This window comes from Pholcus phalangioides, unplaced genomic scaffold (assembly GCF_987345545.1).
Source record: "Pholcus phalangioides strain wild (caught in Gottingen) unplaced genomic scaffold, Ppha-v1.0 ptg000013l_1, whole genome shotgun sequence".
Lineage (NCBI taxonomy): Eukaryota > Metazoa > Arthropoda > Arachnida > Araneae > Pholcidae > Pholcus > Pholcus phalangioides.
Genome location: NW_028301606.1, coordinates 36,294,346 through 36,320,181, shown reverse-complemented (window position 1 = coordinate 36,320,181; position 25,836 = coordinate 36,294,346). Strand labels below are relative to the sequence as shown.

General features: G+C 37.5%; 1 protein-coding gene across 1 annotated transcript in view; it reads right to left on the bottom strand.

The window, feature by feature from the left end:
- Window positions 1–12,449: 12,449 nt before the first annotated feature.
- LOC149079009 (uncharacterized) overlaps window positions 12,450–25,836 on the bottom strand; it is a 73,577-nt gene continuing 60,190 nt past the window's right edge. The window contains exons 19-22 of the mRNA XM_089241267.1: window positions 19,726–19,815; window positions 17,603–17,798; window positions 17,406–17,490; window positions 12,450–14,574 (exon numbers count right to left, since the gene is read on the bottom strand). Of these exons, the coding sequence (XP_089097393.1) occupies window positions 12,588–14,574; window positions 17,406–17,490; window positions 17,603–17,798; window positions 19,726–19,815 (2,358 nt within the window). The 3' untranslated portion in view covers window positions 12,450–12,587. The remainder of the gene's footprint in view (window positions 14,575–17,405; window positions 17,491–17,602; window positions 17,799–19,725; window positions 19,816–25,836) is intronic.

Sequence of the window (25,836 nt, the reverse complement as noted above, 5' to 3'; positions counted from 1 at the left end):
AATATCAAATCATAAAACACAACAGGTACAATACTTTCTGGCCAGGCGTCGATCCAGGCCAATATGTAAGGGAGGGCGAATTAATGGAAAAATAAAAGTCATACGGTCAATTAATGTGCTATATTTTAGGAGATAGAATAATTATTTTTCATTGTCTTTCTGACTCTTGGTTGGGGGAGAAACATTTCCCTCTTTCTAGTCCGTGAACAGTTTACATATCACACATCTGGCAATAACGAAGTCAATGCTTCTAAAAGTCACACCTTACACACATGAAACCAAAAAGACAACAACTGATTAGAAAGTTCAAAAGATAATTATAATTATCTGTTTCAAATTGGCCTTCAATCAAACAAATACAATTTAACTAACGTTCGTATTTCAACTGAAAAGTGGAAGTTACCCAGGGCTCCCACTCAAAAAATTAGAAAAAGTAGGATGGGGGGAGTTCATTGTCACAGAGTCCTCAGTTGCAGTGTGGAACCACAAAAGCTACGAGTGAATGAGATGTAATGATTAGAAACAGACGTTTCAGAAATGTGATGGTGGTTCTACACATGGGCAAAACTGCTGAGAGCTTGAAGCAGGCGCCTTGAATTGTTTTGCAGGATGGGCCATCAGTTATGCTAAACATGTTACTAAACAGCTTCCCATACGTTGAAGACCGCCAGCTTAAAGAGACTATGGAGAGATTACACTGCTTTTGACTACACAGCAATCCAAAAATAATCTTTTGCCAAATGATTATGAAAAATTTTATGATAATTGCAATGTTTTAAAGGAAACATTAAAAGTAAAATGGACTTATACTAGGCTTTACTGTAATTATAAATGAGGAATCAGCTTGTTATTTATCTGAGCTCAGATCTGCCAATCTTCAGAAGATAATACTCCTGCAATTTTGCAATCCTGCTGAAAATCCGGCAAACATCCTTTTACACGTGTAACATTTTTTGTGTGTGGACACAACAGAACTAACATAAGTGTGACCATATGACCCACAGTTTGTGGAATATTTCTGTATTCTTTTTTCTTATTAGAATTATTCTACTTCACCAAAGCCCTTTACCTCCATTGCAATTTTTAGCAATACATAAATTGGAAATTACGGCCACAATTACTGAAATCCCATATTTTCTGGAAGATGCATCCTGATTTTTTATAATTTTGTATGAAATATGATCAGTATACTAATACAAAGAGGTGTGGTGGTATAGAGTATGGTGATTGAATTATATTCTAGCATTGTACGATCAAACACATATTAAAAAAGAGAGAGAGACATCAACATGGATGGAAAACCATGGCTATTTATATTCAAATGTGTACACTTCGAAGGCTTTGACAGCTGTCTATGTTGGGTGCTGCACCTAGAATCAATGTTCCGCAATCTCGTAAGAGCTTTTCATGTAAGAGGTGATTCATAAGTGTGATTCATAAAGAAAACTTAAGCAACGAAAAATCACAAACTTAAAAAAATTAAATAAAAACTTGATGACTTTGTGTTGACAGCAACAATCAAAAGCACCAATATTAATTTATAATCCAGAAGGCCTGCAACTGTTATGTAATCTGGCATTGTCAGGTAAAATCCGTTGCAGATCTGTGAGCTTAATAAACTACTTTCAAATAAGATCAGCACTGTATTGAAAATATTAGCATGCATAAGTTGAATATATGATCCACAAACTTTTGTGTGTTTAGTGAACAGCAAACTGCATATTTACGTACAAACACACATGATCTTTAATGCTTTGAATAAGTTAAAAGTTATTCCGATGAGCATACAGATTTACAATAACACAATTTACATAATTATTATATAGGATGTTTACTCTTACAGTCATAGTACACTTGTCCTATAGCTAATTCCTGAACCATTAGTCTCAGAGGTAACTCCCAATTACAAGATATGTTTCAAATGTTGTCGCCCATCATAAGAGCCATTTAAGTACAAAAATGATTTCTTAAAAGGTTACAAAATTTACATTTTGATACTGCAAGTTGCGTCCTTTCTCCAAGTCTTATCTAATGAGACTATTTTCATGAAAATTTTTTTAAAAAAACCAATTTTATGCCTAAAATTGTTTGAATGTTGAAACGTTGAATTTATGAAGATATTCGGGGCATTTTTCATCAGAAAATACAACCTTCTAATAACCAATCTGATTATTTTTCGAGACTTCTTTGAATGACATTAGGAGTTTTTAGAGTGCCCATGATGAATAAATTAGTCAAAACTATTTATCATGGAAATAATGCACAGGGTATTTGTGATTGAATTGACAGCACTCAGAGACATCTACAACTTGATCTAACAACCAGAATAACACTAAACTTGGTAGGGTAAGAGGATCTGATGATGACATGGGAAGGAGGATTCAGCTTCAAATGTTGTCAATAGGAAAAAATTTGGCACGGTAAAAAAGACAGAAAACAACAGGCCTACAACGGTACAAATATTCAGTAATCACAAACCACTCATAGTTCAAAAAATACATGACAGATGGCAGCATTATAACAAACACTACACAGAAACAAACTTCACATTTAGATTCATAACACATACACACATATTTCAACATGTACTTATTCGTAAGAAGTTCCATACAGGAATACAGACAAGTTGCATGTGTGGTTTCTTAGCAGTAGTGCAGAAAAAAATAATTACAAAGAACAGACAGATGAATGACAAAGACAAAATATCAGGAAGCACCATGCTTCATTCATCACATTAACTCTTCTGGCGAGGGCATCGACCACCTTCAAAAAGTGACCACTGTTCTCAACAACCATGCTTTGCATCCTTCCCACAACATTCTCTTCGGCCAAATGAAACACATTAAAAGAAATGTTCGTCACAGTCTGTGTCACTTGACGAACGAAAAGATCATTTGTTACAAGTTTCTGGTTGCATGGCGGACTTGTTCCTTAAATCTAACTCCATGTGACTTTTGGCTGTGCCTAAAGTCTCTCCTAGGCTCACCTTGCATGCATCTTGTGGTGATATCATGAACTCAACTACCTTGAAGAACATATCACAGACTTTGATTAGCATTCTTTGTGACAGTCTCATTCAGCCATAGAGAATGTTGCGCAGATAATAAAACATGATCAATGAGAATGACAGTCACATTGAAGATGGTCGATGTTGTAGCTGGGAAAACGAATGTGATAAATAAAGCATGGGTGTTTTTTGCAATTTCATTTTTGCTATTCATCTGTCTGTCCCTTGAAACTACAGTGAAACCTGTTTAAAGCTGGGATTACACTATAAAAGTTTGATAAAAGTCCTTTTATAAAACTTGAAAAATTCAACCAATAAGGTTATTGGCTACATTTTAGAAAATGCAACCGATGACCTTATTGGCTGCATTTCTCAAGTTTTATGGAAGAACTTTTACCAAACTTTTATAGTGTAATCCCGACCTAGACAGACACCGTATGAGATGGAAACATGTTTGAAACGGAATCAAAATGTTGAATGATCAGTGCTTTGATTTGCATCTTTATAAAACAGAAATCTGTCAAAGGCTGGAATTACACTATAAAAGTTTCATAAAAGATCTTTTACAAAATAAAAAAAACCACCAGTAAGCCCATTGGTTCCATTACCTAGAGTGTAATCAGCAAGCTTATTGGTTGCATTTTTCAAGTTCTATAAAAAAAATTTATAGTGTATAATCCTGACCTAAAACAGAATATTACTCTAGTCTCTTGACATACTGTTTCATAGAGAGGTTTCACTATATTTATGCACTACAACATTGCCACATTTTCCCCTACTGATACCTTTTGAAACTAAAAATTTTTCAGCAAACCCTTTTCCCCATATTGTCATAAGCAGTTTTACATAGTTTGGTGTCATTCCAGTCAATAGATCAAGCTACAATTGGAAAAATCACAATTGGAAGTGCACAAATGTTTCTTTGCACTATCAATTTAATTACAAACATCTAGTACAGTAGAGCCTTGTTATAACAAACTAACATGGGTTGAATGTTGTTTTAATGAAAGTCTAGTTTATAGCAATTCTTTTAGGGGGTGTAATAGAACAAGGTGTGCATCCATGAAAGTGTCTACCCCATACCAAAAGCGAAATTTCGTGACTTTTCGGTGACCTTTCCACGTTTGAGATAATCAATCATGGTGGATGGTTTTTTCATATCAGTGGTTCCCAAACTGCGAATAATGAAATGGGGGGGATTCAAGTGAATTCACATTATAGAAACATAAGAAATCAATTTTAATCTTTTGCAACTTTTCATGGGGAATGTCAATACATATATACACAATGTATTTTGATCGAATGTACAAATCTTTTATGCAGGAGGGGGGGGGGACCTGCAAACCCCTTCATGTTCTCCTATATCTGGTAAACACTGTCTTACAACACAAACAGAAATCAAATTTCTTTATCAGAGTCACTACTGAGAAATTTTTGATTTGTTCATTTTTGCAGAACCACTGTCATTTTGTGCCCACAATGGTTTATGCAAATGAAACCTAGCAAAGCCAATTACAACTGAGAATTAGAACAAAGTCCTCAAAGGTGTTGAAACTAGAGGTGCTCAAGCACTCATGGTAATAGGTGACATAGGTCTCAGTACGCCAGAATTTATTCAGAAATTGAAATTTCCTACATATAACGCTCAAGACAAGCAAGCACTCACTGATTCGAAACAACTCCAACGCCCCCGCCAGTCCTATTAAACTGAACATGTTTGTATATACTCGTATATTAAGCATTTCAGCTGTTAGATGATCATTCCTATACAGCACATAAAATTAAATGCTTTCGAATAGTTTTAAAATCTTTCTCACAGGTCTGCATCCATTTCATTACTTTTCGGTAGCCACCAGGCTGATCACTTAAATTGCTTAAATAAGATCAATTTCTATTTGGCGGAAGTGGGTACATGAAATTATGATTTACACATGGTCAAATGAAATACCAAATGTTCTTCCCCTCTGGTATTAGATCAAGGCTGGACAAATCTCCAAAAATTTATATGGTCCGTCAGGCATGTGACATACAATAATAAATGCCAGACAAAAGCAGATTTAAGTGCCCCTACCTGGGGCCCAGACTTCTGAAGGGGGGCCCCAAAAAACCAACACTACACTTTTTCTAATTTAAGGGACCCTATATTCTATTCTCAAGGGGCCTCAAGATGAAAGAATCAATATTCTACATACCCAAAAAATATTACTAAATATATTTACTAGATTTACTTTCACCGGGAGAGAGGGACCCTCCGCCGACTACAATAAAAACCCCTTTTTTTAATTTATAAAAACTTCGTTTTTAATCAATTTAAAATTAATCTGAGTACAACACCCCACAGGCCCCTAAGGGTTCAAATCACATAAGCCCCCCCCCCTTCTGCATAAGCGGATATAGGTTGTTTCCCTACCTGGAGGGGGGGGGGAGATGAATGTCCCCGCCCCGTTCTTTGCCTTTTTTTTAACCAATATTTTTTTCAATAAACTGGGGGAGGGGGAAGAGGATGGCAATAGAGAGATCACACACCCAGCCCTATATTCCCATGCCCCAAGGAACTTTGGAAGATTGCCTAAACCCTCAGTAACTCATGAATATTCAATGTAATCCATCCCTGCATACGCCCTTGCAGGTCGTATATACAGACTTCTGGCAACCCTAGACTCCCCCAACCCGCAATGTTTTCGTTGTAACAGAGTTCCTTTGGCACCTAAAACACATGCAAAATCACTATTATCGTTTTAAGCTGTGTGCACGGTGGCCGTGTTGCTTGTTGAAGCGCTGTGACACATAGCAATAGTGGGCTCAAAACAGCAAAAGCGGATATGGGTTGTTTCCCTACCCTGGGGGAAGAGATGAATGTCCCCCCTCTGTTCTTTGCTTTTTTTTTTAACCAATAATTTTTTCAATAAATGGGGGGGGGGGGAGAGGATGGCAATAGAGAGATCACGCACTCGCCCCCATATTCCCATGCCCCCAAGGAACTTTGCGAGATCACCTAAACCCTCAGTAATTCATGAATATTAACACCCTAAAACATCGTTGAGCGGTGTGAGTGACAAGCAGTTTGTTCGGTTCAACTATTGGCACAGACGCCAAGATCAGCTGTTTGCAGTTGGAAACAACGTGCATCGCCAGATAGCGATGTGCATCAGGAGAAAATGCATTCTAAATAGAATGTGCACAAATAAGCCATTTTCTTTACTGATTGCATTACCGAGCACACACAAAATATATCGGCAAAGGTAAAACAAAAAAATTAGAGAAAACTTTGCTCATAAGAGAGGAAACCATCGTGAGGGCGCACACACATACTGCAAAGCCGATTTTCCAATTCCAACAGACAATTACTCTTATACTCGAGCAGGGAAGCACAGTAGGGGCTGACAGGGCTTCAGCTTGGGACAAGATAATTCTTGATTATTATTTTTTCACACAATAGTGGGGTCCCACTAAAAAGTGGCTCAACAAAAAAAACGCCTGTGTGTGCCCAGAATCTCAACTTACAGACCTGCTGCAGAGTGTGGGTGGGGGGGGGGCATTGGACCAACCAAGGGCCCTTTCGGATGGATTTCAAATATTCCTATTCACATAAATCAAAGTCCAATATTATACGCTTGTTTATTTGGCCTAGATTGCAAGCTTGTCACCTTATTTCAGTGGTTCTCAAACTTTTGTCACCCGCGATTCCGTAACATAATTCATGGTTCATTGGCAGCTTCCCAGAATAGTTCGGCAGATTTTCTAATTTTAAAGAGTCATTTCAAAGCATAGATAGGCACAAAAACCAATACCTCAAGCTCGTCGCAATGCAGGGTCGGAACTAAAGGGGACAGGATAGGGGCAACTGCACCGGGAGGCAAAATTTAGGGGAGCAGCCATTTTAGGTGGGAACAAAAAATAGTTATAAAATTACCAAATTTTGGAATTGTGGGGTGGCAAAAATCCTAGGCAAAGCTGCACACTCTGCGTTGCAAAACAATTAATGGCAAATGATTCGCCAATTCGATCATGGACCCTATTCTAGTTCGGGATTTATCTTCTCAAACTCTTATCGTTCCGTCACATGTGCTTACTGCACGATTTGTCCCCCCCCCCCTTCTGCATAAGCGGATATAGGTTGTTTCCCTACCTGGAGGGGGGGGGGGGGAGATGAATGTCCCCGCCCCGTTCTTTGCCTTTTTTTTAACCAATATTTTTTTCAATAAACTGGGGGAGGGGGAAGAGGATGGCAATAGAGAGATCACACACCCAGCCCTATATTCCCATGCCCCAAGGAACTTTGGAAGATTGCCTAAACCCTCAGTAACTCATGAATATTCAATGTAATCCATCCCTGCATACGCCCTTGCAGGTCGTATATACAGACTTCTGGCAACCCTAGACTCCCCCAACCCGCAATGTTTTCGTTGTAACAGAGTTCCTTTGGCACCTAAAACACATGCAAAATCACTATTATCGTTTTAAGCTGTGTGCACGGTGGCCGTGTTGCTTGTTGAAGCGCTGTGACACATAGCAATAGTGGGCTCAAAACAGCAAAAGCGGATATGGGTTGTTTCCCTACCCTGGGGGAAGAGATGAATGTCCCCCCTCTGTTCTTTGCTTTTTTTTTTAACCAATAATTTTTTCAATAAATGGGGGGGGGGAGAGGATGGCAATAGAGAGATCACGCACTCGCCCCCATATTCCCATGCCCCCAAGGAACTTTGCGAGATCACCTAAACCCTCAGTAATTCATGAATATTAACACCCTAAAACATCGTTGAGCGGTGTGAGTGACAAGCAGTTTGTTCGGTTCAACTATTGGCACAGACGCCAAGATCAGCTGTTTGCAGTTGGAAACAACGTGCATCGCCAGATAGCGATGTGCATCAGGAGAAAATGCATTCTAAATAGAATGTGCACAAATAAGCCATTTTCTTTACTGATTGCATTACCGAGCACACACAAAATATATCGGCAAAGGTAAAACAAAAAAATTAGAGAAAACTTTGCTCATAAGAGAGGAAACCATCGCGAGGGCGCACACACATACTGCAAAGCCGATTTTCCAATTCCAACAGACAATTACTCTTATACTCGAGCAGGGAAGCACAGTAGGGGCTGACAGGGCTTCAGCTTGGGACAAGATAATTCTTGATTATTATTTTTTCACACAATAGTGGGGTCCCACTAAAAAGTGGCTCAACAAAAAAAACGCCTGTGTGTGCCCAGAATCTCAACTTACAGACCTGCTGCAGAGTGTGGGTGGGGGGGGGGGCATTGGACCAACCAAGGGCCCTTTCGGATGGATTTCAAATATTCCTATTCACATAAATCAAAGTCCAATATTATACGCTTGTTTATTTGGCCTAGATTGCAAGCTTGTCACCTTATTTCAGTGGTTCTCAAACTTTTGTCACCCGCGATTCCGTAACATAATTCATGGTTCATTGGCAGCTTCCCAGAATAGTTCGGCAGATTTTCTAATTTTAAAGAGTCATTTCAAAGCATAGATAGGCACAAAAACCAATACCTCAAGCTCGTCGCAATGCAGGGTCGGAACTAAAGGGGACAGGATAGGGGCAACTGCACCGGGAGGCAAAATTTAGGGGAGCAGCCATTTTAGGTGGGAACAAAAAATAGTTATAAAATTACCAAATTTTGGAATTGTGGGGTGGCAAAAATCCTAGGCAAAGCTGCACACTCTGCGTTGCAAAACAATTAATGGCAAATGATTCGCCAATTCGATCATGGACCCTATTCTAGTTCGGGATTTATCTTCTCAAACTCTTATCGTTCCGTCACATGTGCTTACTGCACGATTTGTCGTTAACTATAGCTAGTCTGTAAAGATTGGTGCAGCGAAAAGAAAAGGATGATATAATTACAAAAAACACATCTTTCTTCCTTCACTGAAAAAAAAATTTGGTGTCCTTTCTCAGGTCCCCACAAGGTAGGGCTATAGCTTTGAGGCCAGGGACAATTATCATAATTGTTTTTTCCTGGTATAAATTCACTATAGAGCCCTTCCCTCTGCATGAAAACTCTGGATTTGTGGACCCACCAAAGATACCAGCCTAGGGGCCCTGCTCATGATGTGGGGAAGTCATGTCTTTCCTCATATGGAAACTAATATTGTTACCAAGAATTCAGTACACCGCTTCAGGGAATATTGCAGATGCCAAGCAAAAAAGCTGGGAGAAAAGAAACAGGAAGGAAAAAATACTGAATGCCTCAGAAAAAGAGATTCAGAAAAAAAAACTTGAGTAAAAAATCTGTGACTTTCACCCAAATTTTGACTTTTCCATGACCTTTTTCTCAATCTGTGATTTTTCCGTGATAGTAGACACCATGAAGTACAATAGTTTACTATAACAAGTGTTTATTATACAGTGAAACCAGTATGAAACAAAACGTTTGAGAGACTAAAATTCCAATTTGTCCAGGTTTTCGATTTTATTAAGGTGCACATAAAAAGCATTAATCAATGAAACTATTTTTTGATTCCCCTGAAGACAGGTTTCAGTCTCATACAGTGTCTGCTAAGATAGGTTTAACTGAATATCAAATAAAAAACAGCTTTCAACATAGGTTGAATTTGAAAAAAGATGTGTACATATACACTACATTAATCTTAATTTTTCTGGCTAATGAGGGGTACGAGTCATAAAGTGTGTTCATATAAAATACAATGATTGATGTTTTATCTCACTTGCTTGAAAAATTTAAAACTCGTCAGATAAAAATAAGCACACTTTATTATTACAATTTAACTGTCCATTATAATAAGGTTCTACTATACTTCATGACTTTTAACTAAATCTCAGCCAGTTTTAATAGTAAAATTGTGAATTTTTTACTCAATATATAAGACAATAAAATTTGAATTTTACATCTTAAATAGACATAATTTTTTTTTTACTTAAACAGCTCTTAGGATAAGTTACACCATTTGAAACATTTTTTGTGATTGAAAGTCTAAAAGAATCAGCCGTCGGATAATGATAAAAGCAGGCACCCTGGATAATCACCATTCTATTATTTCATGTTCAAGAATTGGCTCGGATGTTCAAAAATATTTCATAGCTATCAGTTCATTGATATAAAACAATTTTTAGCACTTTACATTGAAACCTATAATATCTCGCACATAATTACAAACTGCTTTATAAGGTTTCAGTGATTGATGATGATGATTGGCCTTTTTTGAATGGAGAAAACACTCCAGTTTTATGAGATTGCATCTTACATGATGGGAATAGAAAAAGCATGACTTTGATAGCTTTTCACATAAGTAACACAAGTTCCAGATTTCATCAATTCATGTATATAAAAATTATCTGCATGGTATTAGGTGGGGAACAAAGTTCTTGCCAGAAATTATAGGTGGCTCCAGACGAGCTGCAGTAGTCATGTTTACAGTCTCATTTGCATTATCACGATCGTTTTGGAAACTTTAAAATGTGTTCTAATAGTACGCAAAATTTTGTTAGTTGTTTGCAACTTTTAGGTGTAGTACAAGATGTGTAAAATGTCTGTTAAAAAATCTAAAATTTGTCAAATCATTTGGTTCCACCGGAAAGTCAAACTTAGTGCTTCAAGGGCTTCAACAGCGATAAATTCCTTCTTAGGAGAGTCCACCATAAGTGCCAGAAGTCAGATACTGATAGATAGCAGCACTACTACTAAACCAAACATGCACCTCGTCCATATTCCTCAGAGGATCTTCTAACGAATTGGCACATGTTGGAATGTGTGAGTAGGTATAGTGAACATTCTGTGAAGTTTGTTTCTGTGTAATGCTTGTTTTGTGTAGTGCTGCCATCCGCAATCAATTTTTTAAACTGAATTTTTACCTAACTCATAGTGAGCCAAGTGTAATGAACGAATAATTATACCGTTGTAGGCCTGTTGCTCTCTACAGTGAGACTTTTTAACGGGGAGATTGACTCGCATCCGTAAATTGAAGTTGGGAACTGCCGAAGATGTCAGAACTGAAAAATCAGACATTATATACACACTCAGACTGTTAGGTGCTAACACTTCCGGCACAACTCACTTAGTAGTAAATTGCCCATGGTGAGTTGAGCTCAGTTTGAAAGAAAATCAGATACTGGTTCTAATATGGACATTCCCCTCAACAATCCAGTTAAATTTCCCGCAGCGGGAGCAGAAAAGTTCGCCAGATGCTCGCTGATACAATATATTTGGACCATGTTCATGAAATTTTAAAGCAGAAAATGGCATCGCTCTTGAAGGTGAACTGCTAGGACGTTCTTTACCTCCAAGTTACCGCTAGGCGGCACACCACAAAGATAAAGATTCAGGAATTGAGTTTGGAACTTCTGGATCAAACTCCATATTCTCCCGACCTTGCTCCCACTAACTTCCACCTACTCCTGTCTCTACAAAATCACTTGTAAACCAAACATTTCTGAAAAGGCCAAAAATGAAGTTGTCAGTTTTCTCAACTAAAAATCCATGATTTTCTTGAACGAACATTCCATAAATTTAAGCAGATTGTTGAATGTTGCAGATAACAATAGAGATTATTTCTGAAAAGACATTTCTTGCTTCTTTTTTCTGCATCATTTTTTCCAAACAATAAATTTATGGCAAGAACTTTGTTCCCTACCTAATATTTAACAAAGGGGGAAAAGAAATTAACAAAATTATGTATCGCTTAACTATCCACACCATTCACATGGCTGTAATGATTCACCCTTTGATAACCATGACAGATGATTTTATACCTTGAAACTAGAAAATAAATTTTCTGATAATACAAGTGTATTAAAAAAAAGGAAAAGACCCCACAAAACCCCTTCAATTACAAAAAACAAACTATATACATATAAAGCGATTTCAAGGGAAAAAAAGGAAAAAATTCTGTCTATATGTACAAACAGGACAATAATGAATCCACATTATCAATGTAAAAGAAAAACAACAGTGGGACAGTGATGAAATGCGGAATCAAACCACATGGAGAACAGAGCGAGGCAATTCAAAATACAAGTGATGTATAAAAGATATACAAAGTTCTGAAGGGGAGAATTGTTCATACCAGTACGCATTGAACTAGATGCTGCCACAAATTTTTCTTTCAACACTTTTTATCTGCTTCTAATAATTTTACTTCCCAAATTAATCTTTCATGCAGTCACTTTCTAACACTTCACCAAATATCAATTTTAAAAAAACAACAACAAATTATTACATGTAATTACGTTATATCAAGAAAATTGATAAGAAAAACTCTGAACAGCATCTTTCTGGATAATGAGAAATGAACAATCCAACATGATTTTCACATAATGAGTGAATGCTACTCCAGCAGCAACAATGGCAAAAAAAAGGATGTTTTTTGATTTAAATTCTCATGAGTATGTGCAATATTTACATAAATGAACACGAATTTACAACGGCAAACTATGAAGCTTTTTTTTTTTTTTTTATGCACAATATAAAAACAATAAAACTTCATATGTATCACAAGTCATTTTTACAATATGTGCTAGAGTTTACAAATTGTTTTACAACTCTTTCTTTTATTAATTTATTATTTTTAATGAAATGTACTTTCACATTCGGTAAACTCTCATTCTAACTTATCTCTAGGAGGTCGAGCAAATACCCTTCTTCTCCCACCACTGCCTCTCCAATGATCATCTCTCCTCTGACCCCTGCGAAACCCTTGACCGAATCGTCTACCTCTATCATAATGTCGAAACTCCCTATCTCCATCTTGCCAACGTTGTCCTCCTTCGTGAGAATTATCATCAGGATGAAAATCCCGCCTCAGAGGTTCGTTGTACCAGTCATCGCCACGTTCTGGTCCAGCATAGAAATCTTGCGATTGGCGGATCCTATCTCTCTCGAAAGGAGGTCGATGATCCCAGTCCTGCCAGTCGTTTTTATCCCAATTTCGCTGCTGATTAACAAAGTCCTGAGTGTTTTCGGGGCCCCACTGAAGATATTGTTTATCTCGTGGTTCTACCATAACATCTGGAGGCACACCAACAGGTGGCACTGGAGGGGGCATAAATGCTGGAGGCAGTGCTGGAGGTGGAGCTTGTGCATTCACAACTGCTGTGTGCAATGGATAGCCGGGAGGCGGTAAATGTGTTGGAAACACTGGTGGAGGTGGAGCAATTGTAGGTGTGCTCACAGTTGAGGGAGATGGTGGCACAAACTGAGAAGCCAGAACATGTCCATCAGGCATAGATGCTGACGATTGATACATAGAAGCCTGACTCCCAGAAGAAGAATCTGACAATGCTACAAAAGCTGGATTTTCTGCCGAGATGATTTCAGGGGGCTCAATTCCTGGTGGAGGTGGTTCCTGATGGCTTTGCCAGCTTTGAGCAGAAGAGTACTTATCTACAGCATCAGAACTCTTCACGGGTGACTCAATGGCTGCCAACTCCTTTTCTGCTCTCTTCATAAGCTCTGTCGTTGACATACTACTCAAAGAAGTCTTTTGAGAGTCTGATGGAAATGATTCTTCTTGAAAAGTAGTCCTTATCTTAATTCTTGGATCTGATGGACGTAACTCCATGTTGCTCTCACCATCATCATCAAAGCAAGCAGGTGGAGTGCCCCCCTGAGAGCTACTTCGTTCATCAATATCTAGTTCACCAGCGTTTCTTCCAGAAAACTCTGCAATTACACGACTACCCAAGCCGGTTTTATTATTTTCTGGTGGCAACCTGCGAACTGTACTGAATATATCTTGCAAACTTTGTGGCAAATTATTAAGGAAACTGCTCATTCCTGTGCCACCGCTGTGTATATCAGATGGTGTTCCTTCAAGTTCCTTCACTTCATTCATGGACTGAAATACTTGCCGATCTGTTTCTTGAACTTTCTGAGTCAACTCTTTTAGAAGCCTTTGCTGCCGTTCTACTATGTTTGTAGGTAGCGTTTCAGATTGACTAGAACCTTTACCGGAGGTATTGCCAAACAAGAAGCTTTTAACTCTTTCATCATAATCGCTCGTATCAGGGGTTCCAACCACATTTTCAGGGTCATAGGGCTGCAAATTTTCATCCTCACTTCTTGAAAACTTCTCATGAGGAGGCGTGTAAGAAGGTTCATATGGGTCATCATCACTTTTTAGGGGCCTGATAGCTTGAGGGATATACTGACTAGTTTTCTTACCGGACTTCTGTCCCGACCTATAGAGAGCAATGTTGCCAGATGAGGGTAATGGAGGAGTATATGATCCATCTTCTAGTGGTGGAGTATATGAACCATCATCCAATGGGGGTGTATATGAGGCATCGTCAAGTGGTGGTGTGTAGGAAGCACATTCATCTAAGGGAGGGGGAGTATAAGAGCCACCTTCAAAATCAGGGACTTCTCCAGGTGAATTGCTGGTTGAAGGCAGAGCAAGTAAATGATTTTCTGAGCCAGTTGAATGTGGCGGTGTATAAGAACGGTCCTCTAAGGGTGGGGTATACGAATGCTCTATGGGAGGAGTATAAGAAATGCTTTCAACTGGTGGAGTATACGATTCCTCTTCTGCTGACGGTGCAATGTCCGATGATAAAACACTTGCAGAACCTTCGCCATCCTTGGAATTTCTGAAACAAAATTTAAAAAAAAAAAAAAATTCTTATCAAATTGCAAGACTAAAAAAAAATTAGGGTCGAAAACAACAAATGAAAGAATGAATTAAATTACAGTAATAGCCCGATCAAGTGTAAGATAACAGATGAGATGGCATGGGGGGGGGGGGGGGGGAAGGACCTCAATTGCTTTTAAAACATGCCTCCATCCTAATATGTGTACATTCATCTTAACTAAACCCCGAAACTTCTAATCCCATCTCGTCCGTAATCACCACAAAATCTGTTAATCGCGACAGTACCCAATTGTACGGGGAAATATGTTGTAAAAGTTTGTATTTTTTTTTGACACAAAATAAAGTGTTCTAGACTCTGCTATGAAGCTGGGTTGGAAGAGATCTCGGCAACAGGATAAGTCCAGTGGCAAAGTTCTGGCGTTCATTCATTCAGTTATAGCCCAATGGAATTTGGAAATAAGAGATAACCGATATACAGAAACCAATCAAAATCAGTGCAATTTAACCAACTTAAAATTGCATCAGAATATTTAACTCAATAATGCTACTACTAATATTCTTAGCTCATACTCAGAAAATTGTTTCCCTCCATATTTGCCCAACAGCAATAAACCCAGATTTATGAAACAGCTAACTGAATTTTGATTCCTGAATCATTAATTTTATTGACTCTGAAATCATTTCTGATTTTTTCAGTACTCTATACAGGGTGAAAACTAACGTTTGTTTCACCTCAAATAGCTCATGAACTGTTAGCTATAGAAAGATACAATTAGAAAAACTATAGTTCAACCCATAATAGTACTGCCGATGTTGCGCCAAAAACCCACTTAATGCCAGAAATTTTCCAGTAAACAAATCTTCCATTTCTAGGCTTTACATGTGTTAAACTGTGATTCCATGCAATGCCAAACTCATTATGCCAAAATTCTGCAAAATAAATGGTGCTGTTACATCAGGGTTCAACAGTATTTAAATAATGTGTCTATATTAGACTTTCTGCTTATTTTCCTAAAGGTCATACATGTGTACCAAGATACAAAATTTAATTTCTATACGATCCCCCCCCCCCATCCTTTAACTCCCAATTAAAGAGTTGTCGCTCTATCTTTCCTCAGAATGACAAAAAAATTAAAAATTCATGTTTCTAAACGCTATATTTACTGAGATATTTGAATTCAAAAATAACTGAAAATGAGGGAAGAAACACCTTAAATTAATGGGCAAGTTCATTCTACACTTCATATGCGGTTTCCCTTCCCCCTCATTTTCAGCTACATTCTAATTCAAATATCTCAGCCCAGTGGCGGTCGGCTGAAGTTAGTTTTCTGTGGTTCCCAGTTTTGAGGTGCGAATACAAGCCGAACTCCCAATTAAAAAGTCTTGCCACAGAGAGCAACAGACAACAGTACAAATATTTAATCATTATACTCACAATTTGAAATACAGATGGCAGCACTAAAAATCAGACACTACACTAGATATGCTTTGCTCGAGACACTGCCACGAAACTGAGCTGAAAGAGATCTCGGCAACGGGATATGTCTGGCAGCAGAATTCTGGCATTAATTCAGCCTTTAGTAAAACAATGACACATCCAAAATGGGCACATCACTTGGATACTTTTTCTAATTGAAAGCATGTTTCTACAGCCAACAGTTTACGAGTTATTTCAGGTGAAACCAACTTTAGTTTTCACCCTGTATATTCTGTAAATTAGGAGCATGTAATTTTGTGCATACCAACTTCAACTTTTTAATTTTTTTTATTTATTGACACTCACAGAGGCCCACGAAACAGTTTGTTAAGATAGGCATAATTAGAAACCTGTGGCCAAGTTTTTCCCCCAGAGACATCACGATGAACAACAGATAAACTTAACCAAGAACTTAAGCCTAACCATATTTTCTTGTTGTTTATGCTGATCTCAGATGGCTCGAAAGGTTCATTTTTAAACTAATTCACATGGACACATTTCAAACAGTTATATTACAAATTTGGCTCCCTAATGTTATGGGTCTACTATATTTTGGTGTTACAATTTTCCCACTTCTACTACTTAAGCATACATGCACCTCGTCAGACATGTTATGTGAGTGTACGTATATAAGTTGCCCTAACAAATTTCTGTTGTCAGTTGTGCTTGTTTTGTGTCCTTGGTGGTATGTAAATTTAGCACTGCTGACAGTCGTGTTAGTTCTCTACTTTGAGTGTACCCTGACAACTTCCGGGGGTGTTTTGAGACATACATTCCTGTGAGTTTGTGGTTCATTTAAAATGTTCTTTACAGCCCTTCGAAGTTTATAGGTATAAAATCCACCTAATCTAAAGTGCTTAACAAAGAATGAGAAAAAGGATTATTTCCTGTGTGCAGGCCATCTCGAGCCTCGTACATGCTTGCAACAAATGATGCCATTTGCAATGACGTCACAGAGTCCCTCTTGAACCAAAAAATCCTGGACATACCCTTGTCCATGCATTTTTCTAGCTCAATTATACAGTATATGTAGTGTATTTTTCAATTATTAAATGCAGTGGAATCTCTAAGCGTGGCCCAACAAAGCTCAGGCACAGGGATGCACCCCTCCAAATTATAGATTTTTTTATTCATCTCTAACATTTTTCTTATTCTCAATTCAATATTTCACTTTATTAAGAAATTAACCGCTGTAATCTTTAACAGGTTTCCGACCCAATCAGTTCAGATCAGCAGAGTTCTACTGTATAGGAATTTTCACAAATAAAACTGTCAGATAAAATCTCGTAAAAACTAAAAATACTATGGCCTTACAAAACAACTAGTTAAATGAAAATATTATATCACGGTACCCATGTTTGGCTTGTGAGAGACTCTGTTTACTTCTATGACGAACAAGAACACCAAGTAGCAAATGTGGCCTCTTGGAAGGCAAGCCTACAAGGATCAGGAAATACTGCATTTACATATCTTATATATTTATTTATTCAATCTTCTTTATCACATGAATTGGTCATAAAAATATCATGATTAATATGAAATGAAATACCTGGTCCATTGAATGGCATGAGAACAGTGGGAACTGGTGACTGAGCAGCTAGAGGAAGAATATAAAAATCTTTCACATGTTTAGAACTAAGGTTCACAACTCCAAATCGTTTCCTTGAGCTCAAATATTTATAAAATTCATTGTATGTGACAGATTCTTCATCATTTGCTGCTTTGAATTGAATGATTGTAAGTTCCTAAGTGGAGATAAATTATTCAATTAGTTACATAAAAAAATATGCACCGTAAATTAAGCTTGTTTCCAGAAAAAAATTTATGCATCAAGTTGAAGAAAGTAGCTAACTTATAAGCTTAGGTGTACCACCTAATCCTCAGAGAGCACTTGGTCAGAAGTCCGGACAGAGAGAGAGATCAAAAATTAAAATGCTGAGGATTGATTTACAGTATTTAAATTAACAAAAAATCAAACTTTGAGTAGCTCTGCTGAAAATAATTTATAATTTTTTTAATTTTAACACTAAAATTGTAAAAAAAGTTAGTTATAGTGAAACGTATACTGTATGCAATAAAAATTTTATTGTGAATGTTTAAAAAAATAATCAGGCATCAAAAATTTCACAGCCAGTGATGTACCGTGTACTGAGATCGTGCAGAAGGGTTAAAGATGAGATGTCACCCACCCCCATTGTAAGTTGAATACTACTACAGTGGAACTGCAATAACTCTACCACCCTGGTATGTTGGCATTTATTGTCCCCATGGTTGGAACAATACTGAATCTTTGGTCCCCCGCAGAATTTCTATTCAATAGAAAATAGCACAGATGCTAACACTGTCTATAACAAAAAGTCCCTACAGTATTGTTATAGACAAGTTTTACTGTATATTGTATAAGATTCTCCCTCACACCATAAGGTAGGGTTACTTCCAATATTTCCCTCTGTGTGGAAACTGAAAATTTGACCCAATAGCCAGACAGGAATGGATAGTTATCTGAAAATTTCCAGCAAGATGTTGAAGAGAAATAGATAAGAAATTTTTTGGATGATAAAAGAAAAGTTTCTCATTTTGCACTTCTCATTCACAAACAGATCTTTTGGCAATCAAAATACAGTAGTACCTGGGATAAAGAAGATAATTCATTCTGGAATCATGTTTATTATCCGAAATGTAATTTTCCATAGGTGTCTATACAGAAAATTGTTTAATTCGCTGCCTTTCTATATAGTCACCACTTTGATGGGCCAATCACCTGTCATGATTGTTGAATATTCAATTGTAATATAAGTTAACACTTTTGTGGAAAAATATCTATACTTCCCATCTACTACTTCTTAAATACTCCTTTGGGGACATTCATATCACACTACAGGATGTTTCAAAAAGTATCATGTGATTAAAAAAAAACCATAACTATTCAGCTTTTAATCCGTTTTGATCAAACAATGTATGGGTAGAAAGAGAGAAATCTCAAGTTTCATGCAGTTGCCAACAGGTAGCGCTAATGCTCTTCCTTCGGCTGCCACTTCAGTGTTTGTCAAGATTGCGACTGCACAACAGAAATCGTTTTGTGTTCTAAGCTTCGCGAAGTGTGAGTCCATAACAACTGTTCATCATGCTTTTCGTCGACAATACTCTGGTGCTAAACTTCCTACCGCTCAGAGCATTAGACGATGGTATAAACAATTACGAAACATGGGTTGTCTGTGTAAAGGGAAATCCCCTGGCTGTCCCCACATATCAGACGAAAATGTCGAGCACATTCAACAACATTTTGCACATAGCCCATGTCCACTCACAGTGGATGCAAACATATTGAGCACCTTTAATTTAGTTTGTAAAAAACTTTGATTAGCCATGTAATATAAAATTAATCTTTTTTAAGTGTCTATGTTCAATATTTTTCCTAATATAAGCATTTCCAATCGGGTGATTCTTTTTGAAACAACCTGTATAATAGTTTATGATTGCCATTGTATAAATAAAATCATTAGTTGCCACCAAAGGATTGCGAATTTTTTAGGAGGGTAAGAAAATAAAAATTATTTCCTTTAATGGTATTCTCAAAACATTAATAGAGATCACAAAAAAACACAAAAAGCTCAGAAATTCAAAAATAAACTCATGAAAAGGTTAAAAGTAAAAACTACAAATTTTCATTACCTTATTGCCAGATTGTTTTATTTTGCTCAGATAATCATACACTTGAGCAGGCATAATTCTTCCACACACTTGAACAGTATCTGGTATATCCTAACAAAAATTACCCATAAAGGAACATTTAAAAAGGCATAGCTTTCCACACAGCACTTAAAAGTAATTGCAAACATTAATAAGGAAGAATAATACATGGGTTGATTTTTTAAATAGCTGCAGCAATGCCGTGAAACGGAGCTCCTCTGATCTTGCTTCAAAAACATTGCGACTGTATTCTGTGATGCTTTTTCCACAACTGTTCTTTTCCTGTTATCACTGCACACATGCATGGGGGAAAAGCAAGTTCTACTTTGTGAGAAAGTAGGCATTTTACTTACCTGTGGTATGAATGACATTGCCTACTACTTTACCAAACATATCTCTGGTGATATTGCTATATTGCAATTTACTGCCATTAATGAGATGGGTTGGAAATCAAGGTGATATCTATTGGTGGTTGCCTCAAGCTCATTAGAGAAAATATTTAACCTATATCCCCCCTCAGGTTTGAACCTGGGACCATGACATCGACCTTCACAGAGGTAGAAGAGCATCTTACCCTCATGCCACGCAGGTGCTGAGCAACATTGCCTGGCTCCATTTCATGGTATCACTACAGCATTGTTGCTGCTGTTAAAAAAAATCAACCTATGTATGAATTAAGCTGGCATTACATTATAAAAATTTTGTAAAAGTTCTTTTACAAAACTTGAAAAATGCAACCAATAGCAATATAGCGGATGCAACCAATAGGCTTGTTGGTTTTTCAATATTTAGTAAAAGATCTTTTATCAAACTTTTATATAGGCTTTAGTTCAATAACCACCAAGCACTATAGTTATGAAAAACTTATTTTCATTTAAATGGAAATAAAGTGTTGCATGACATGGCTTTATCAAATAAGTTTCTGAAATAATGTATAACACAGTAAATGAAGTTCATAAGAATCATGAGTAACGTTAGAATTTGGGTATTGTTATCACTGACACAATCAGATGCACTCAGGTTCCCAATGCCTGTGCAATTTTGAACCTTCCCAAAGGATGGATGCAACTGGAAGTTAGTCTCAGAAACCTTCACTGGAAACCATGAATGCCATCCCCATTTGTGATGGAAGAGAACATCACAAAATATAAACTAAACATTGATTAGTCAGCTAGTCTTGATAAAATGCAGTGGAAATTTCAAAACATTATGGTCCATTGTATGTTAATGAACTTCTGTCTTGGAGTCACCGTCATAGACGATCATGATTGCATTACCAGGGCTCAGCACGGATCATGGCCTCAAAACTAGTGAAAATAGTGACCAAAATATTTAAAAAAGTGACCAAATAGTGACCAAAATGTTTGAAAAGTGACCCAATAGTGACCAAAATAATTTTAGAAAGAGACCAAATGGCCAATGAATTTTGATTATTACCAAATTGAATGAATTTAGTTTTCACTAAACTTTGTATTTCAATGGAGCTCATCGAAATTGCTTTTTTTACATATAGCAGTGTGAAATAAATCAAACTCGAATGCATTCTGCTAACCAGAAAAGTTTTGAATAACTTATCAAATTTATCAACAACTATGTGTGAGAGAGTAACATTACATCCTTTCTAAGTAACAGTAGTAATGCCTTTCCCCCCCCCCCATAGGGGCCGTTCAAGTATTACGTCATCACATAGATGGGGGGAGGGGGTTTCCGATTTGCTGACGGGGGGGGGGGGGTCGGAAATGACTAAAAATTTGCTTATGTAATACTTGAATGGCCCCATATTGCTATCCACAACCCATCTTAAAATCAATTTAAGCAGGAAAAACTTCAAAACGGGAAAAAATTTTCACATTCAAAGAAGGAAAAAAAAATGAAATAACACAAAATTTGATGAGAGAATTTGTCCCATCTACATTCTAGTGGATTTTTCATTATGTTATGCTATGAATGACAGTATACAAAATGTACTCAAACTCTTTTTTTTAACTAAGTACAAATTGATTTACATAATTAGGTTTGTATAACATCTTCCAACAAATTTTAAGAAATTTACTATAATGATTGATTTTAAAAAAAAAACTAAAATTACATTTTTAACAATATTATTTTAAATTATTAAATTAAAATATTACTTAAACTACTGAATTAAATAAATTATTTAAATTAACTAAATTATTTTAATTGTTAGGGGCCGTTCAAGTATTACGTCATCATCGATGGAGGGGGGTGTTTCTGACTTGCTGACTTTTGATGACAAGGGGGGTTTCGATAATGCTTACGTCATCAACCACCCTTTATGAAAATATGAGTTAGGATTCAGAGGGGCAGAGCTGATGACGAAATTTTGCTGACAAGGGGGGGGGGGGTCAAAAATGGCTAAAAATTTGCTTACGTAATACTTGAACGGCCCCTTATACGTTGAGGGAGGGCAATCCATCCCCCCCCCAACGTCAATGGCAGAGCCTAATGATGTATATCAATTGTCATCTGCCGCATCTCTAAGACCTTCAAGTCTATCTGCACCTATGGCTGGAGGACTGGGAAGGGTGGGTGGGTCTACTCTTTTACAGGCGGAGGAGGCTCCAAAATAATACTGCCCTTGGGTGAGGGAGAAAACAAATCAGTTTTGAAATTGTTTGGTTTTTGAGAGAAAAATTTTTAAATATATATTTTCCTTTTTTTTTACACACAACATACACCCTTGCAAAAAAAACATTTACTACTTTACCCAGAAACAATATAATTTTGCCCCCCCCCCCCCCCGTAATTTTTAACAGAAAAAGACTCCGCGGTCTTCCCCGGTAAATTTCCCATGAACCTTGTAAGCACCAACGTGGCGACTTTTTTCCTCGCCAACCAATCGCCGTTTTGCGGCGATCAATTCAAGATGGCTGACAAAGGGCACATAAAATTACAAAAAAATATATAATTTATAACATGAATCAACCAAATATGCGGCAATATGCGAAAATCGATAGAAATATATCGGGAAATACGGAAAATTAGGATAAAATGAACACAAAAATCGAATCAACGACATACGGGGTTTATAAATGCGGTTGATAGAGTTTATGGATGCTGCTGTCAGGGCTACTTATTTTAGCGCGAAAAAAAGTCGCCACGTTAGCTCGGACTCCTCCCGTAATTTTCAAAGAACAAAAGCAGTGAATTCGCCCCCACCCGGGGCACCCGATTTACCATGGCCGTAATACGATATTTTTTCTGGAGAGGAAATGTAATTTTACTGCCCCTTGACTGTGAAATTCGATAATTTTGCAAAGGAATTTATTTCCTTTTCTTAAATATACCATTCCATCAAAAATTCCATTCGAGGCATTGCCCCCCCCCCCCTAGTTTTGGATTTGATCACGGTATGTAGCAACCCGGGCCGCAAGTACGAACGAAAATTTACTATCGCCCGGGGCCGGTATCCATTTTTAATAACTCGGCACCCTTCCTCGTTCAACACCCGTGGAACCAGACCCCGCCCTTTCCTATTGCGGTCATAACAGCGACTCGAGACAAAAACGTTGTAATAACTTCCGAGGTCTGAAAAGGGGATTTTTTTTACACAACACCGAGAATGGAGCGCAATATGTCGATATTAAGTCAACAATCAGCATCGTGAAGATGCTCTAAATTAAGTTACGGCCAGAAGCGGATAAAGGTCAGTTGTTGACGGCCCCGGGCATAAAAAAAAATTAATATTACGCCCCTTAAATTATGAAAAAAGTATAAAGTAGGGGCCAAAGGCGCGGTCGCTGTGCCCACCGTTAAATCCACCTCTATGTACGGCTCGCATGCACGTTAACTGAGTTTTCATCAGCCTGATGACCAATTTTCATCTGATTTGGTTAAATAAACGTTGAATCCGAAGGTTTTTAACAACTGGCTGTTGCGAAGATATATTTTGGAAAGAGAGAAAATTCAACTGCCCCTGCGGGGAATCGAACCCACGTCCTTTCACTTTCCGGGTGAACGCACTAGACTACAGAGGCAACGAATCTCTCAATCTTTCCTTGGAGCTCGTGTACACTGAAAAGGACCGTACATGGACGGCCAGACCAGACTCAGGCCAAGCTCACAACTGCTGACGCTGCCACTAGATGGAGACTTATGGAAGGATGACGTCACTCTCCGCTACCACACGAAGGTTTTTAATAACTGGCTGTTGCGAAGATATATTTTGGAAAGAGAAAATTCAACCGGAAAGTGAAAGGACGTGGGTTCGATTCCCAGCAGGGGCAGTTGAATTTTCTCTCTTTCCAAAATATATCTTCGCAACAGCCAGTTGTTAAAAACCATCGTATGGTAGCAGAGAGTGACGTCATCCTTCCATAAACGTTGAATTGCAGGATTCTGTGATCTTATAAACAGTTCTCCTTTCGATCATATCTGGGGCTACGGTTTCTTGCTGAGATTTAAATCCAGTTAGAAAAATAGTACGAATTTTATTTCTAGATAGATCGCGATTTTCAGTCGGATGATTTTTTTTTTTATTCTAAGTAAATTCAAAATACTTGCGAGCTTCTTTAACGTTGGCCAGCTACAAGAGTATTCTCCAAAGCGTACTAATAATACGCTTAATACGTATTAATAGTATGCATCTTTAATATGCGCGCTTTGGTATTCTCCCGCTGCGCGTAAGTTAATTTCTGCACGGGCTCTCTTTATAAACTCGCTCAATGTAAATGAGCCTTTAAATCGTCATTTCAAATGTTAAAAAAAATTAATAAAAGTAACGATAGAACAAACAACAAATGTAACTTGCTCGATGCTCCAAGAAAGGAATTCGGCCCTTAGGACAAACTTTTTAAAACTAATAAAATAAAGGATCAATTTTAAAATAAGATGAAAATGAAAGAACGAGTGGGGAAATAAGAAAGAATGGTAGTAGAGGAGGGGAAAAAATTCTTTGTTGTAAATACGCTATTTTTTTCCGATCGGCTTTTCCATAAAATGACGACTCTTAACTATAAGGAGCTTTCTTTCCAAGCGCCTTGAAATCAAGTTATGCTGACGTCACACGGTATGCTCCCGGGAAGATAAAGACGCCTTCATATATATATATATATATATATATATATATGGGTTCCTTGTACGATCGTAGTTCAATGAAGGGAGGGAGAAAATTAGCGACCTTGAACTGGTAAAGTTCGTCCTTGAAGAAAAGAAAAACACTGACACCCGAAAAGCGCGCGAGACCGAGGTTTTTTTGCTAAAAAAAGTGGAAAAAGTGACCTGGGCCCGAAAATAGGTAATAAAAGTGACCAGCTTCTAAAAAAGTGACTTTTAGGGGAAAAAGTGACCCGTGCCGAGCCCTGCATTACAGGGGTGAGTAGTCTGGTTCACCATATGATGCTGCCACTCAATATATCTTGCCTAGTGATATTGTTATGCTTAGTGCTATTGTCGCCACGGCAACGTGAAAGCTCGCGTAAAATCCAATTTTCTGCCAAAATCCGGAGAGCAGGAGGAAGGATGAAAAATCTGGAGTCTCCCACCTAAATCGGGAGAGTTGGCAGGTCTGTAAACATTTTTATTTATTATTATTTTTTGTATATCAACAACTGAAGTTTTATTGAAACTCACTGTGATCCATGCATGTGTTCTGCAAGGGATAAAAGGTTTGAGATATGCTTGTTGAATCAATTTGCATTTAGGTTGACCAGCCTAATATTTTCATAAGTCTAGAGGTAAGTTTTTCCAAAGGGTGGTTAGAAACTCCAGTGTTTCAGAGCAAAGCAGAAATTAAAAATAAATGCAAAAATCCATGTGAATCTAATACACCCCCTCTCATGAGTGAATATGGCATAGCGAAGAGTATCTTTGGTACTCTCAGTGACAAACTAAGAGGTCCAAGTTATATGGTCAGTGATGTAATTTCAATGAACTTAAAATTTGCTTTTCTTTTTTTGACCATAGAATAAAGCCAAATGTATGTACCATACAGAGCAAATTTTCAATACCACACGTTGTATATGCTTTTGCAAACAGAAGTTTAACATTCAATTAAATCATGGGTACTCAACAACTGTTATATCCAAAATTATTTATGGCCACACTTCTGCAGAATTAGCTAAATTATCTGTA